Below are 15,529 nucleotides of genomic sequence, written 5' to 3' on the forward strand. Positions count from 1 at the left end.
TCCGATTTTGGTTGAACAGTTAAAGATATGCAGTGTTTGTATCTCCAATTTTCATGAAAGATAATCACAACTATGAGATTTTTCCGCGAACAGAATATGAAAACTCAAAAAAATGATTGCAGGTATAAATTGTAGAAAAATCTTTTGTGGATTATTTTCATCCGCTTTTAAAATAAATAATCTACGTAGATCATTTGAATCCGAAATTTAATACGACATACCATATTAAGTCTTAATAAACTCTCTCTTACAATCTAATAATATTAGCAGTCAGTCTTCAGAATTCGAAGATTGTATTAACAAAATATCCAACAAAATAACGCACCAATGTTATTTTTTAAATTAGTAGTTTAGAATTGATAAATTATCGTGCTTCAATTCAAGCATGAAAACAGTCATTATAATAGCAATATTATGGATAATTTATTCCGCTATGGATGATAAGAATTAATTCTTATATCCATAGACAATTGCTGATACGAATTATCCTGATAAGAATTATTTTTTCATCTCGGAAAGACGTCCTTTTTTTACAATAATGTCTTCTCCATCTGCAACTCCGGAACACAGAATGATATTTAGTTGCATTGATTGTGTGCTAGTTCTATATAATATTGCTTATTATATTCACTCTTTCAAACAAACTTAGAAATATAAAAAAGTCTTGGATAGGATTACATATAACTAATTAATTTCAACCCTTAAATTTGAAATCTTTGGGGAATATGGACGCAGTCCGATTGTGAAACTTCAACCTTATAAATATTATTTGACTTGAATCACCAAATACTGAAAACAGCTCTCAATGGCTGAAATTACTTTCATTAGAATTTTTCTTAAAAATTAAAAATCCACTTATTATTTTTCCCTTTAAACTTTTGGACATAATATTTAATCCCTGAACCAACAACGGATATTTATTCCCGTGATCTAACTTATGAGGAAATGACATAGAAAATACTTTATTATGCTAAGATACATCACATTTTCCAATTGTTATTTCCATCTTCTGGATTTCCGACCTCGCCAGGAGAAATATAATAAATATAATTAATACTTCAATGACAGCCGAATACTAAACAATATTCATATATTAATATATATTCTGCCCAATGAAACGCGTTGATGTGTAACCTTCACTTCTTAAAATGGCTAACAATTCATCGATTGCTTCTGCTGTTGTAGCTCTTCTGAATTTCACTGCCCATTGATTAATTTTTTGCTCCATTCCCCGCGGTTCCAATTTGTCCAGAGTTTGTGTATTCTTGTCTCCAATGCTGTCAGTGAATACTTTGTTGAAATCATTGTCAATGTCATCTGAATCACCATCACAACCTGAGCCCCCAAGAATTGGTTCATCCCTGTCTCCAACGCTGCTATTGGATTCACTGATGCAATCATTAAGATGCTTATACGAGCCACAATCACCATCACCACCCGACCAACTATCACCACAAGCACTAGCATTATCATCGAGATGTCGAACATCGACATCTCCACTAATTTGATCCACAATAGATCCACTACGGATAGTTATTTCATTGGCTGTTGGCAAACTAACCTCTTCCTCATCGGCATTATTGCGTTCACTGTAATCCGGAGTTTTTTCTTTAGCGCCTTCTACGTTTACAGATTCTTTTTTCTTCAGTTGATGAAAATGTCTGTATTTTTTAACCCGTGAATATGAACTCTGAGACATATTACAATAGTAAAAGAGTAATATTAAAATAATAAATTGCCGCACACGACACTCATGTCTACTGCCACAATCAGACTACTCAACACGCCATCTTACGGGCTGTTGTCATAGAATGTGTGGTATACGGTGATATCCACGCATATTTTCCCCTGAAATAGTATGTTCAGAAGAAATAATGGTACCTTCGGAAGAAGGAGAATCAAAGGACGAAAAATTTAGTGAAGGAACATTCCCCATGAGAATTCAATTTTTGGAATGCTGTTCCATATGGGACCCAAGCCTGGCAAACCATGCCCCTTGTCTGCCTGGCCATGTCTCGGGGCAAGCTTGGTGACCCAAGCCTGGCAAGCCATGCTCTTTACCAGTCTGGCCATACCTCGGGTCAAGCGTGGTTGCCCAAGCCCGGCAAACCGTGCTCTTTGCCAGTCTGGCCATACCACGGGCCAAGCTTAGTGACCCAAGCCTGGCAAGCCATGCTCTTTGCCGGTCTGGCCATGCCTCGGGCCAAGCTTGGTGGCCCAGATCTGGCAAGCCAGTCTCGTGCCAGACCTGGCCCGTTTCGTGGACATTGGCATTTCCTACCTGGGACTGGAAGAAAGGCCTGTGAGTAACTGGAGGGCGGAGGAGAGAGAAGAAACACACGCGGTGGAGCACCCCGAGGATTATTAATATGTGTTTTCTCAATGTTGGTTATTACGTATGTGCTCATATGTATATTTCGCACCAACACGAGATGTGGAGTGATTTATCGATGTGCAAAATGTACATTGAATGTGTACAACTGTACGCAAGCATATTACACATAAAACGTAAATGCGTACGAAGCTTACACTCAATATTGGCAGAAGGGTTGTTGTCGATCGATACCGACCCCCTCTTGCACGTTCAAGGACAGTGAAAAGGAGGGGTTGCTTTGTAAATGTGTATGTGGGAGACTCAGAGGCACCTCGTCTACTCTTTAGACACACAGCGGTAATTCAGCCGCGTGTGCAGTCGTGCGGGAGCACTGGCGGGAGCGAACGTTAATTTAAAGTAGACCTCTCGATATGAAAAGCGAGTGGGGCCAGGCATTCGAATGTAAAGAGATGATGGAGGTTAAGAAATTACGATGTTGGAGGGGGTTAAATTGTAAAGATGATTACAAGTGGTGCTGCATTTACCGAAAATGCGCGGAGCAAATCAATTGCCAGGGCCTTGAAATGGAAAATGAAATCAGTGGTTGTAAGGATTGAGAAATGAGGAGTAAAAGAACACATAATAGATAGAGTAAGGAGAATTATTAAACAAAAGGAAGATGTACGGAGGTGCAACCAGCTGTTATGAAGGCAGCTGCGTGCCAAGGAAATACAGGCGGAACAACGAAATTACTTGGACGAATCCCACCATTCATCGAACAAGGAGCGTTATCTTAAATACTCAAAGTGGTCTCTCACGCGATTCGTGCTTCAATGGCTGAATTAACTTTGGGTGAGGAAGGGAGATAGTGTGACTTGATGCTCGCTCGAGCATGTCAGCGAAGATTATGCAACATTCGTATTTTAAATGCCGGATATTTGGTCTTAACACCGAATACGGAACCCTGGAAACACCTGAGTATCAGTAATTTTATTCCTGAATAATTCAGCCCAATGAGATAGTTGGAAATAGACTTCAGTCACAGGATGTACTGAAGCCAACGGACAAGTTGTTGAGTCCAGTGGTACATTCCCTTGAACTTGAAAAACCAATGAAACTGTCTGGAGTGACTGCTGGGTTACAGAAGTCCTGGGGTGCAACTTTTTAAAAGTCATGACAGAACAAGCTCTTGAATCCTCCCGGAAAGAGCGGCTTCAATGTTTTCACTCTTTAAATCTATCCTTATTCACGTTACATTTCCTCATCCTTCATCAGCATCACCAACTTGCCTCTCACCATGGACCCCAGCAGCCCCTACCTCTCACCCTCCGGATTGATTGATTTCAGACTTCTATCACGTTATCAAGACAGGAATGTTTCAACGTTGAATAATGGATGAGTCTCGTACACCTTAAATATACTTTAAAATCTGTAAAACACGTACAACTATGTGTCACGATGCTGATAATCCAGCGAGTGAAGTTACATGATTGAGTGGAAATGCAGCTTATGCTGTGTACAGCCACTGTCTACCGACAGTGACATCCTGTGCTGACGTTGAAACAAAAGAAAAACTCAATGTCACACATATGATCCTAATATTATCCAAAGCACGAGACACCAAAGGTCACAACAAGTGCGACAGGGACACGACCGCCCTGGAAAATGTACAAATATAGCTGATTTCTTAGACCCAGATCTGCACACATGTTTGCGTTTATTTCTGGTAACATCCGGCTGACGTTGTGAATCCTCACTGAGAATCGTCAAGGTGCAGCTTGAAAGGGGGATGCACCAAGAGTTGTACAAGATGCGTACGACCAATGCAATATACACAAACACACCGAAGGCAACTTCGTTCTTCTCATATTTAGTATCCTCTTTATATGTACGACTGACTCTGTCTGATCTCGGCTCTGACTCTCGCACGTGCTCCCTGTAGTCTCTCTGCTGTCCCTACCGACCCTCTTCCCTTCATCCTTCGGTACTTCGGTAGCAATTCCCTGGGGCAATCGTTCGTATATGGGCCACGGTGGCTATTACCAACTATATGTGAGCGACTGACTGGCAACATCGGACGAATCGACTATATATTCGCCTCTCGGTGGATGTCCCCCCTTTTTTCGCCTAATTGCGAAAAAGTGACCCGGGGAAATACACCCTGCACCTCCTCCCGTACATCAGAGCAAAGAGCGAGTGAGAGTGGGGGGGGGGGGAGGAAGGGATGTTGGGATGTGGACACGCGGCTCATTTGATCTCTCCTGGGGATTCTGGGATTTCGCATTATGGTGGAGGTACACGCTTTCATTATTTCTACGTTATTATCCAGTTTCACTGCAAATGTTACGATGAAGCTAGTAGATGTATTATGTTACAATCTATTCTACTTTTTTTTTTTTTTTCATCTCGCTCAGTCCTCTTTTCTTGTTACCTTTTTAGTGGTGGCAGTGAAACCGACAGGGAGTTATACGAGACAGGGTCACGGTTGGGAGTATTTTGGACAGAATGACGAAGCAGTAAAAGGGTACTTGAATGCTTGGGTACTGGGGAGATACAGAACGTGAATTATAATAAAAGTGATTCGTCTCGTCTCATTCTATGCGCTTGAAATACCGAGTTTTATCGACACTTGTCTTCGGCTTGATAATGATCGCACGGTTGGAAAACTACGTGATTCGTTGCACGTTTTTCATTCGTTTTTTTTTTCGACAATCTTCTCTCGTTTTTGAGAGATTGATGGGTCAGTGGCGGAAAATCCGTTGGATGAAATTTCCCCCCGAGACTTTTTTTTTTTTACTGTTGACAGGGAGCCGCTGGGAATCAATGTTACTTGTCATTTTTACATGAAATTACGGAGTTTTATTGTTGGGTGAAGGTAATACCAGCGAGAAGAATGGGACAGAGGCAGATGGACGATCGTAAAACTCAAAGTTGGAAGAATTGATCTTCATAGTTGGTGACTTTTACGAGGCAAAGTTGTCTGGATGTCGGAATTCTCAGCAAGTTTATCCCTCAGGTTTGCTACAGCACTGGGAAAATAATTGAATATCCCCTATCTGGCGTTCGGAGATTAAATACTAGGGAATGAAATTAGTCGGTTATTTGGTGTAAATCAATTGGCCAAAGTTTGGGAGAAAAAAAAAACAGTGTAATATACAGCCGATTTCATTCCATTCATCCTTTTCAGTGCGATGTGACGTTGTTGTTTTTTCAACATTTTTCCTCGGTATGCTTAGCTTTTTCTTTGAGAGGCTGCTGCTCAGCTATAATTCATCGCCACCAAGAAAGCCGGTCGTATATATTCGGTACGTCGCGTGTGCACGTCGTAACATACGCGAGCGAAGGAAAAAAAAACGTTATGCTGATCGCCATTAAATCCAGGGGTTTTGCGGTATAAAATTTTGATTACGTCGAATTTATCGAAGGCAGGGATTGGAGTTCTATCTTCGTCAGTTTATGTAATATTTCAGGAATGATAGATTGCCAATTAAATGAATCGAGGGATGTTTTTTCCGGTAAATCATTCATCGAAATCAATTAAGTCGGTTTATTTGTTTCATTGGGACTGAATAATGCAGTTGATCTTTCTTGAGGTAATTCTAGTTTTGTTGAGTGAAAACTGTATACAGAATCAATTGGAATTCGATCATGTTTTGATTTCTTCTATTGAAATGGAAAAGTCCATTTCATATGATTTTTCTCCATAATTCGTCTATTGATATATGGAAGCCATAGGTGAATTCAATATCAGTCCAATTTTGTGTTGAAGTATTCACGAAAATATAAAATGTCATTCGATTCGGAAACCATCGATGTCACCCGTGGTATGGCAACAATTTATCCATATTATATTCATTTTTTACTTTATAGCTGGTCAATAATAAGTTGACTATTGTTTTCTTTTATCGCTGGAAAATACAATAGGATTAAAGTCCGAGAAAATGACCTCGACTCTAGTCGCATCAAACCCCACATCGTCAAATTTTTTTATTACACATATGAATAAAATAATGAATGTATCAGAGCACAGAGTTAATGTGAAAAATAATAATGGGGTAAGATGGGAGCTGGAAATATTTTAAAAATAATAATTCACTTTTATGTCCTGATGGTTTAACAATGGAGCACCCTCTGCTATGAAAAAAATACATCATAATTCCAGACGAAGAGAAATTGTTTAGAAAAATTCCAGTGCTGGTACCAGAAAAAATCCCGATCTGGCGGCTATGAAAAATTATAGCGCCATTAACATAAAATTGCTAGGGCATGTCCAGGTGCTTGCACTAAAACTTTTCCAGAGAATTTCTCCCGGGCAATTTACCCGGAATATAAAACTCAAAAGCAAACATAATCGCTAACAATGCTTCAACAAGGTCTAGCATATTGCTCCAGTCGATCAGTCTTATAAACTGATTAAACCCGAGCACTCAAGGCAATTCTGTGTTTTATGTCAAAAATTATACTCAACGAATAATACTCAATTTACAGATTGACATTAAAAATATTAGCCGCCCCTTCTAAAACGTATACTCACCCAGAAGTCGCTGATGCCATCAATTACGAGTGAATAAAATGATGGATAGAAACTGTATACAAATTCAATATGAATTTAAGTTTACTTCAAAGTCTCCACGAAGTATCGAACCATTCACTCCCTGTAGTCCATCAGTCCCGGAAGATGAATGGAGCCGCTACGTTCGAAGGAAAACGGAGCAGGATCACATGAGCGTGACGGATTATTCATAAGTTTTTCTAGTCTTCGCAAAAAGGGTTTACAGTAAATTTGTTCCTTCCTGTTGTACCAATAGCTTTGCGTCCAACTCTTCCTGCATCCATCAGTATCGCCGATGGGTATTCTCGCTGCTGCTCATCGTCAGACATAAGGGTTTGGGTGCGGAGTATCGCACTGACGGTATCGGGCTGCTCTCGCATGACAGCACACCCGCCTAACCGTTTGGAAAATTTTTAAAATATCACCTCGGACCAGCAACTCGTTCTAACTCTGCGCCTCAAATGCTTCGATTTTCATCCTCATGCCTTATATACCCCACGTCTGGAAGTTCAACCTGTGATGAGACAAATGATTTATGAGCTTCGATGATGTGTCATATTCTTGATTATTTTTTCCAAACGAACTTTTACCAGTCAGAGCTCGGCGAGGTGAAAATGGCAAATAAGTAAAAACATAATGTACCATTGACTACAGTATTAATTAACTGTTAATTGTCAAAAAAAATTACCGTATCTGAGAACATTCATTACGTTAATCTTCATTCATAATGGTGATGAGAAGAATGGAAAAATTGATAAAGGGAATAATTGAAAACCTAATTTTTACTCGGCGTCAGAAAAAAAGTGGATAAAACAAGCGGGGGTGAGTAGATAGGAAATTTGCGGAAGATGTTTCAACCCGGAAAGGGAAAAAAAATTGTAAAAAAAAGCGTCGACTCCAAAGGCCAGTTGGGAAGGAAAAAGGTTTAAAGGTAATCCTTATAGGAAACTACCGGGGATGCGAAGATAATGGGTAATCCCTCCGCCTGGGATTACCTATTAACCTTCGTTTCTTCCTCCACCACCTTTCTCCACCTCTCTCCGTGTCTTCCACTCCTATCCACTGTATAGTCACAGCATTCACGGTCTTGCCCCCTCAGTCGTGGATGGAATTCGAGGCACGTTTCGGCGTCAGGAGAGGAGAAAAAAGGACGGGAAAAAACGATAGGTGAAAGGTACGCCTTAACGAGTTTCGGATAGCACTTAGTGACACTTAAGCGCCTCCTGGATGAAGGGACATTTTAATCGGTTTGATAACAAGTCGAAGGTCACAATGACGAGGTCAGGTAAATGAACTTCCTTTTGGGGATGGGAGGGAGGATACTTACATGGAGGGAATTACCTCTGCTGAGGAGTTAAACACCGGCTAATTGAGACGAAGAAAAAAGTCTAGTGAACTCAGTCGTTTAGCCAACGATCCATAAGACAATTGATTGAGCTTGAAATTCCCTAGCAATGGGGGAGATTATTAAGATTTACTATTGCGTATCAGATAGTGGACGAAAACCTGACGTCCTTAACGTGCTGATTAGGCTTTTTTTTGATAATAATATTTTTTTTGCCACTTTGGTTCGTCCGAAATTGTGGAATTTCCAAAAACCTTCGTCAATGAGAGCTGACGCCAGTAAGGGAAGAGGGTAGGTACAACTCACGTGCCGTGGAACTGGGCTTTTTCTTCCTAAATAGGATTTTGCTACAAACGTAAAGATTGAATCAACTATATTGAATTTATGAATAATAATCCAATAGTCTCCTCAGAAAATAGAATCAACACTTCCTGAGAACATCAAAGAGGGAGAAAAGGGGTCGGTTACAGATGTGGGGTCACCCCAGTGATGTTTTTGTGACATGTCACATGTCAGAGGTCTCCATCCAAATGAGTTCTTTAACATACCGTAACAGAAATTCCGAGACCGAATGACATTCAACTAATTGGGAATCTATTTTTACTACAAACAGGGGAAAAGAAAATTATCAAGAATTTTACGTGATTAGGGGACGATGCCTCGAAATCGCTCAACCGGCAATACCACTCATCCGCATTTGTTCATAATTATAAACTTTCAATTTTTTATCACAGTCGATATCCCTAGTCCAACTTTATGATTCCCTTTGGATGAATAATTATGGAATAATTATGAGGTGCACATTTTTCTGTATGATAACGTATTGAGTAGTCCCTGAAGGCTTCAAAATCATTTTTCAATTTTGGATACAGATTCAGACGTCAAACTGACGTGTTCCCTTCGGTGCACTGTTAAAAGTTTTCCCCTTCAATTTCCGGTAGGGGCGGTGGAGCTCTCTGACAAGCGACATATTCACTGAAATTTCAAGAAATGTTGTCCTCCACAATTCATAGTTTTACGGAAGCCCCCTGGGAACTGCAATATCGGCTTAATTCAAGATGTCGATAGTTATCGCTCTTAAGTATATCTTCCTAGAACAGGAAATCGAGATGAAATTTTCGATCAGAAATTTTAACAAATATTATTTTTGCAGAACCCCTCATGCACCCTCCCCAACCATTAATTTTCAATTTATTCTTGAAAAACATCGGTTCTCTACCTGCAGTCCGAAGAGTATAATTTACAGAGTTGATTATAATTACCCCGAAGAGTAATGATAATCCTTGATTCATCGGCCGAATGCGATAGAATAGATTGAGGCGTTACCTATATTTAATGATGCAGCCGGTGCGCGCAATTCATGACACTGTGACTGAGAACCGAGTGAAGCCGTATGGCAAAAGCTTCGAAGGTTACACGAATAATTTCATTGCGCACGCGATCGGAAATCAGCGACGAATACGAATTCTCCATAAAAATGAGAAGAAAAAAAACGCCAGAGGAGAGAGAGGAAATGCAGAAGGCTCATATATAAACCGAGACGTGAATCAGAGGGGTGTAACGGGAAGGAGAGCGCGGAGGGGTTGAGGGCTTGCATTTAAACACTCTTTGGTGATCGTGATGAACGATTATTGGCGCGGGCGCCGTGATTAAACTGATTAAAAGGTACGACCGACTCTCCGCTCGTCCAGCGATCTCTGGGGAAAGATAGTGAAAAAATATCGGTAACGAGGAAATTACTGGCATTAAACTTGAACTAACTGAAAGAATGAAGAATCAACAAAAATAAGAGGTGAAAAAAAAAGCTGGGAAATCATAGTACAACACTAATTTAGATTCACCGGTGGAAATTTCGTTAGTTGGTTTGGAATTAACTGGAGTCGGATACTAATTTTTCATCAGAACATCCGTAAGAGATTTTCCAGACAATAATGAATGACTCGTTAATTATTATGATAACAGTAAAAATCATTAATCGTTGATTATCAAAGGTGAATTTCTCGTGGGTTTTCAGTTCATCAGTGATTCCTGAAGATTAACGACCCCACTGTATCCTTGTTTCTCGTTTCCGGGGAATAGCCATCTACTTTGTGAACGTTTGAGTGAATTATTAACACAGAGGAATGGTAACAGAGTTACTCTGGCACACGAGGCCTGAAAATACCCGGAGTTAACGAGAAAAATCTGGGGCTTCTTCCTTCGTTGTACAACGACTCAGGTCAAGGACACTGGTAAGGTTAAAGCTTGAAACGAGCCAGGACTATCTGCTACTCTGTAAACTCTGATGAATCTGTCTCTCTCTACCTTTTTTCATTCGTTAATAATTTATACTGCACCACTGTGGAGGCAAGGCAAGTGCCTGGCACCCAGTGTGGCTTCCGCGCGACATAATCAGGTAAATAATTTATCCAACAAATCCCGTGGGACTTTGCCATTCCCTCCCCTTCCTTTTCACGGTGAAGCGTGGGAGTCTCAGCATTTGGTGGATTGTGGTTCTTAAACCCTCAAATATCGACTGGCTGAGAGCGTGATGGATATGAACCCCAAGCGTCCAATGACCTTGGACGAAAATTCGTGCTGGGAGGGAGAAATATATAAAAATTCACGGATTAAAATTTCCGGAAAAATATTTCAAGCGCCGTCACCTTTTAATATTTCACTGATATCCCCTAATGGACATTAATAAACCATTGAACCTTGTCGGCATATATTGTTATCAGTGTGGTGGGCAACCACACTTGCAATCAACCCCTTACCACATTCTTCATTTATATACGAGCAGAAAAAAAAAAGTTTCATCTTTCCTTCGACAAAAATTCATCCCACAACACCAAGTCGAAAAACTTTCCAACTATATCTATCAACTCCAGTTCACCAACGTGACGTTATATATCCACCCCCTCCACCATGACCATATAACTTAGTATCATCAAAGAATTGACTGCTGAGAAAATTGAAGTAATAACCCTCCCTGACAATTTGCCAGCAGCCAGCGTTGTTTCTCACTGATGTTTATTCTTGGCTCACCGCTTTATATATCACCTTTCACTAAATTTCGCGATGGAAGACACACAAAATGGGCATCAGCACCGCCCTCATTTACCCTCGGGGTGGCGCTAGTAATTTTCAAAAATCTTTACACACAAGTGGATGAATGTACAGTCTCGGGAGATTGTCCGTGCGTGCAATTCATTGTACCGATGATTTAAACTCGGCAACCATTGGTCTATCATTTCCGGTGGTTTTCATGGGAGCGCCTGACGTGCGCCTGGATAATCCCCAGTAATATGCCGACTCAGGTACCCAAGGTGTTGTCCACACTGTACGTGTCCCCGACGAGGAAAAGAGCACGAGCAGTTAGTTGAGAAATTGAGCAATCATCGCGTACTCCAATCTCAGTACAATTCTCTTCCTCTCCCTGACTCTCTCTCTCTCTCCCTCTCTCCCTTTCATATGACTTACCGATAGTCGTCGTAACTCATTGGAGGTGGGCGCCTGGTGGATCTGCAGGAAGCGTTCGTGACTTCCGGTTGGCATTGAGCGTGACGCCCGTTGCGTTTGGCTCCTCTCAATTCACCAGAAAAATATGCAATATATTTATATCCAGTGATCGTACACTCGCTGTACATATCTCACTCTCCTGAATCCAGAGTCAATATATAAATATGTACCTCGTTATCGCCAATGTGAAAGCCAATTTCGTGTGTTTCACGATATATTCAAACGTTAATTAAAACTGACTTGCGAGACCTAGTGATGGCTTTCTTAATTGATTGAAAAATTGTGAATGTGAATTTAGTGCATCGAGGTGAGTCAATTGATTGCATTCTATTAGCATATCCACGATCTATTTAAGGCCATTAGTGGTTATGCATGAACCAGGGCATACGAAAAATTAACGTTCACACGATGATGGCTAGTGTAGTCAGGTATGTAGATGGTCATTATAAAATTCAATGCCCACTTGGATATCCACTCTGGAATTAAACGAATGAGCTGATTCAGGTGATTATAATTTCATGACATTTAACAAGCACTTTATTCGCAGCAGTTATTCCCACCCATCCAACCCCCTCTCCATCACCCCTTCCACTATGTTTGTACACTCACCCTGACCTTTCTAACGCAATTTCAAGCCGCCAAAATAACTAGTCAGACGGGAAGAAATAATAACCATTTCTACTTGTCTGCACGTCTTCACTCACTTGACCTTCCCATCGTGAAAATTTTTTTTTTACTGCATTGTTTGACATCCAAGAAAAATACCATTTTAATTGTTTTTAACACTTGTTCAATGTCATGTTTCCTCTTTGGCGTGACTGCTGTATAAAGCACATCGAGCTTTTCTTTTTTTCTTCTTATTTCATTGTCAAAGATGAGAGGGGAATGATGGAAATAATACAGCCAGTGAATAAACGTCAATGTATTCTGCTATGTGCACACTGACCTTGGACTAACTTCTCGTGAATGTGTGCGACATGAGATTAACTTAATAGTCCCGGTAAAAATATTTCCATCTCAGCTGTCACGCTTGAGTGACAGGCGTTTCTCGTTTCTACTCCATGCGTAGCTTTTTTTTTTTTTCATTCTACCTTTTTGCAAGCTGGTATACCTGTCTCTATTTCACAGACGTGTATTTTTGTTTACTTGCTTTTTTTAGTTCTCAACTGGTATCAAAAGAGTGGATGACGAACCTGAGAGCAAGGATCTATAATATCCCGGGTTTTTTTTTTGCGGGCGACTGCGACCGTCGAGTTTTCGCCTACGTGCCGAGGTTGGCAAAGTGAATGGATTGGATATATTATTCTTGGAGCATGGAGATTAGGCTAATCGACGGAGAGGTACATGGAGGCTTGCAATATCTGATATGGTAAGATTCAATCATTTCTGAAAATACCTTTTTTTGCATGTTTTGATCGGCCAGTGGATTTAAGTAGTCATAGTTAATTTTAGGGAAACAATTTCGGAATTTTTTATGGTTATACTTTGGGCCAGATGTCAGACATCTGATGATGTGTCAGAGTGAGGAATAATTTAGCAGTTCAATTGAATTTTTAATGGGACATGAATAGTCAGATATAAACTCACATAAATTTTTCTTTTTTTGTTGAGTTTTTACGGAATGATTGACCTGGAAAATAAATTATTTTAGTGATTGTGAGACCTGTGTCACAGGCAACGAATGGAATATATAATTTTTGAATGACGAGATGTACTCAAATTTAAGTGAAAATTAGATATTTTGAAGAATCGAACTGTCTGAGTTATTTCAACAGAACTACTGATTATTGATAGAACTTAATCTATTGAGGAAACAGAACTTCACGTGCTGTGTTATATTTCCTAACTTTACTACTGGCGAAGTCTTCGTCGATTCCGCCAAATCCATCTGAGTGAGCGCATTAAGCTGATAAAATTAGAGATGATGGATTTTCGAAAACCTACGGCTGTTTGATGATTCCACCTTGACGCATAAATTTATCGTAAATTTTCAAAACCCATTAAAGAATAGTTTAAAAACTAACAGTGTGTTTTTCACATAGATGTAGCCTATTTCAGTAGCTGAGTGATGATCATAATAATAATGGGACAGCAGTAATGGGAAAGATTCGACATCTTTGTTATCTGTTAATTTATCGTCGGAGTAATTGAATTTGAATGAAATATTGTTGTAGCACTCGTAACCCGATATATTCTTAATCTCTCACACTTCACTGACAATTTGTTGTGCCGCAAAATTCACTAAAATTATTTCGACAGAGCAGCTGAATTTCTTGCGATTATAGAGTAAAAAAATTCCATAAAAATGAAGGATCCGAGAGCTTCTCGGATGGAAAAAAAATTTAATATCTTGTATACCTGCGGTGCAGGAACGTGTTTACAGTGTGTGGTCTGATAAATCTCGACAGATACTCCCATCACCAAAAAATCCAGATGTGCCGTAAAATAGTTTAATACCTGCGTTTTTAAAAATATAATATAATTTTTTGCCTTTCATTTATTTTCGAAAATGTAAGTGCAGTTATATCCTCGATCTTCGTCTGTGTTGCCTCCGAAAACTGTCTGTATCGGTTACATGTTGAAATTCTAACATCAAAATAAAATAACCAACTTCCTGAATCACTAATCAAGATCACGAATGCTGTGAATATTTGCACTCTATAAAATGGCCCGGCCAGTCTATTCTATACACCTCCACCTTGACCGACACTTTCATCGTCAAAATCTCAAAGCCACAGCTAAATAGTTTGATGCTAAATTACCAAGTTAACAAGTTTCCACCAACGCGCATTCCCAATGCATCAAAACTGCAATACATCATCCAAATAAATGAAGTTTGGCAATTGTTACAAGACCGTTAGAAAGATATGATGGGTAACACGCGAAATACACTGCAGTTACTGAAAGATATTCATCAAGTGGGCGAAAATGTGCTAGGTTACTTAGTCTAGCCATAAATTTATGTCTGACTCGAGTGCTACCTCTACGATTACGTCGTCTCTCTGTCTGGCATTATCTGACTCTTGATGTGTCCCAAGTGAAGGACTTTATCTCAGATGAGCATTCGTGCTGAAGGAGAACTCGAGTCATCGTGAAACCATCGATCAGGTACACTGAAAACGATCGACTGGTTTTGATTAAATGTCCCAACACTTTTCGTATTTTTCAGCTGAAAGAGAGGCTATCAATTCGCTTGTGAGTAGTAGTGAGTGGTTGAAAGTAATGAAGCAATTTGTCTCCTCAAATGTCATGAAATTCACGATCACATTCGCTTTATTCTTTTCGATTTAGTTCCTTACGTACGTGAATTTTTGTTTGTAACTGACAAACAGATGAAAGTCCATCGATACTTCGCGTTATTCGTTTAATTGAAGCAATTGAAGGTCCAAGTTACTCCACTGAAAGTTTACGGCATCCTTCAACGTCTCCCCAAGATGAAACGGAGAACGAGACTGAACATCTTTCTCTCCCTCAGTCTCGGCTTCTTCATTGGATACTCGTGTAACTCCGGGGAAGTAGATGAGTCTTTCATGACATTTCCCTCGTAAAGTTGGGAGGGCGAAAAATCACGATGCGTTACGGTCATTGGCATGATAAAAGGAACGATGGCCCCCTCAACTGGGTGGTTTTCCATGCGATCCTCACACTTTAAACTCTCGTGCCTCGGTGCTTTTTTCTCTTCTGGTTGTGCCTCGAGCCATGAGCTTTTCTCTGAGAAATCGTGGCCAGTGTATGCTGGCGCACTGCCAGCCAAGTTTAGCGGGCATTAAAACATTTTTGTTTGTCTCTCTGTGAACGCGAGGCACGCTCGGTCGAG

At 40.1% G+C, this 15,529-nt stretch overlaps 1 protein-coding gene across 1 annotated transcript; it reads right to left on the reverse strand.

The window, feature by feature from the left end:
* Positions 1–724: 724 nt before the first annotated feature.
* Positions 725–1,773, reverse strand: LOC135164318 (uncharacterized). Its single transcript, XM_064124553.1, has 2 exons — positions 1,562–1,773; positions 725–1,445 (listed from the first exon to the last, which is right to left on the reverse strand). Exons 1-2 carry the CDS (start codon positions 1,576–1,578, stop codon positions 1,094–1,096), a joined length of 369 nt encoding a protein of 122 aa, XP_063980623.1. The 5' UTR covers positions 1,579–1,773; the 3' UTR covers positions 725–1,093.
* Between the last annotated feature and the right edge of the window lie 13,756 nt (positions 1,774–15,529).

Source organism: Diachasmimorpha longicaudata, chromosome 7, assembly GCF_034640455.1.
Source record: "Diachasmimorpha longicaudata isolate KC_UGA_2023 chromosome 7, iyDiaLong2, whole genome shotgun sequence".
Classification (NCBI taxonomy): domain Eukaryota; kingdom Metazoa; phylum Arthropoda; class Insecta; order Hymenoptera; family Braconidae; genus Diachasmimorpha; species Diachasmimorpha longicaudata.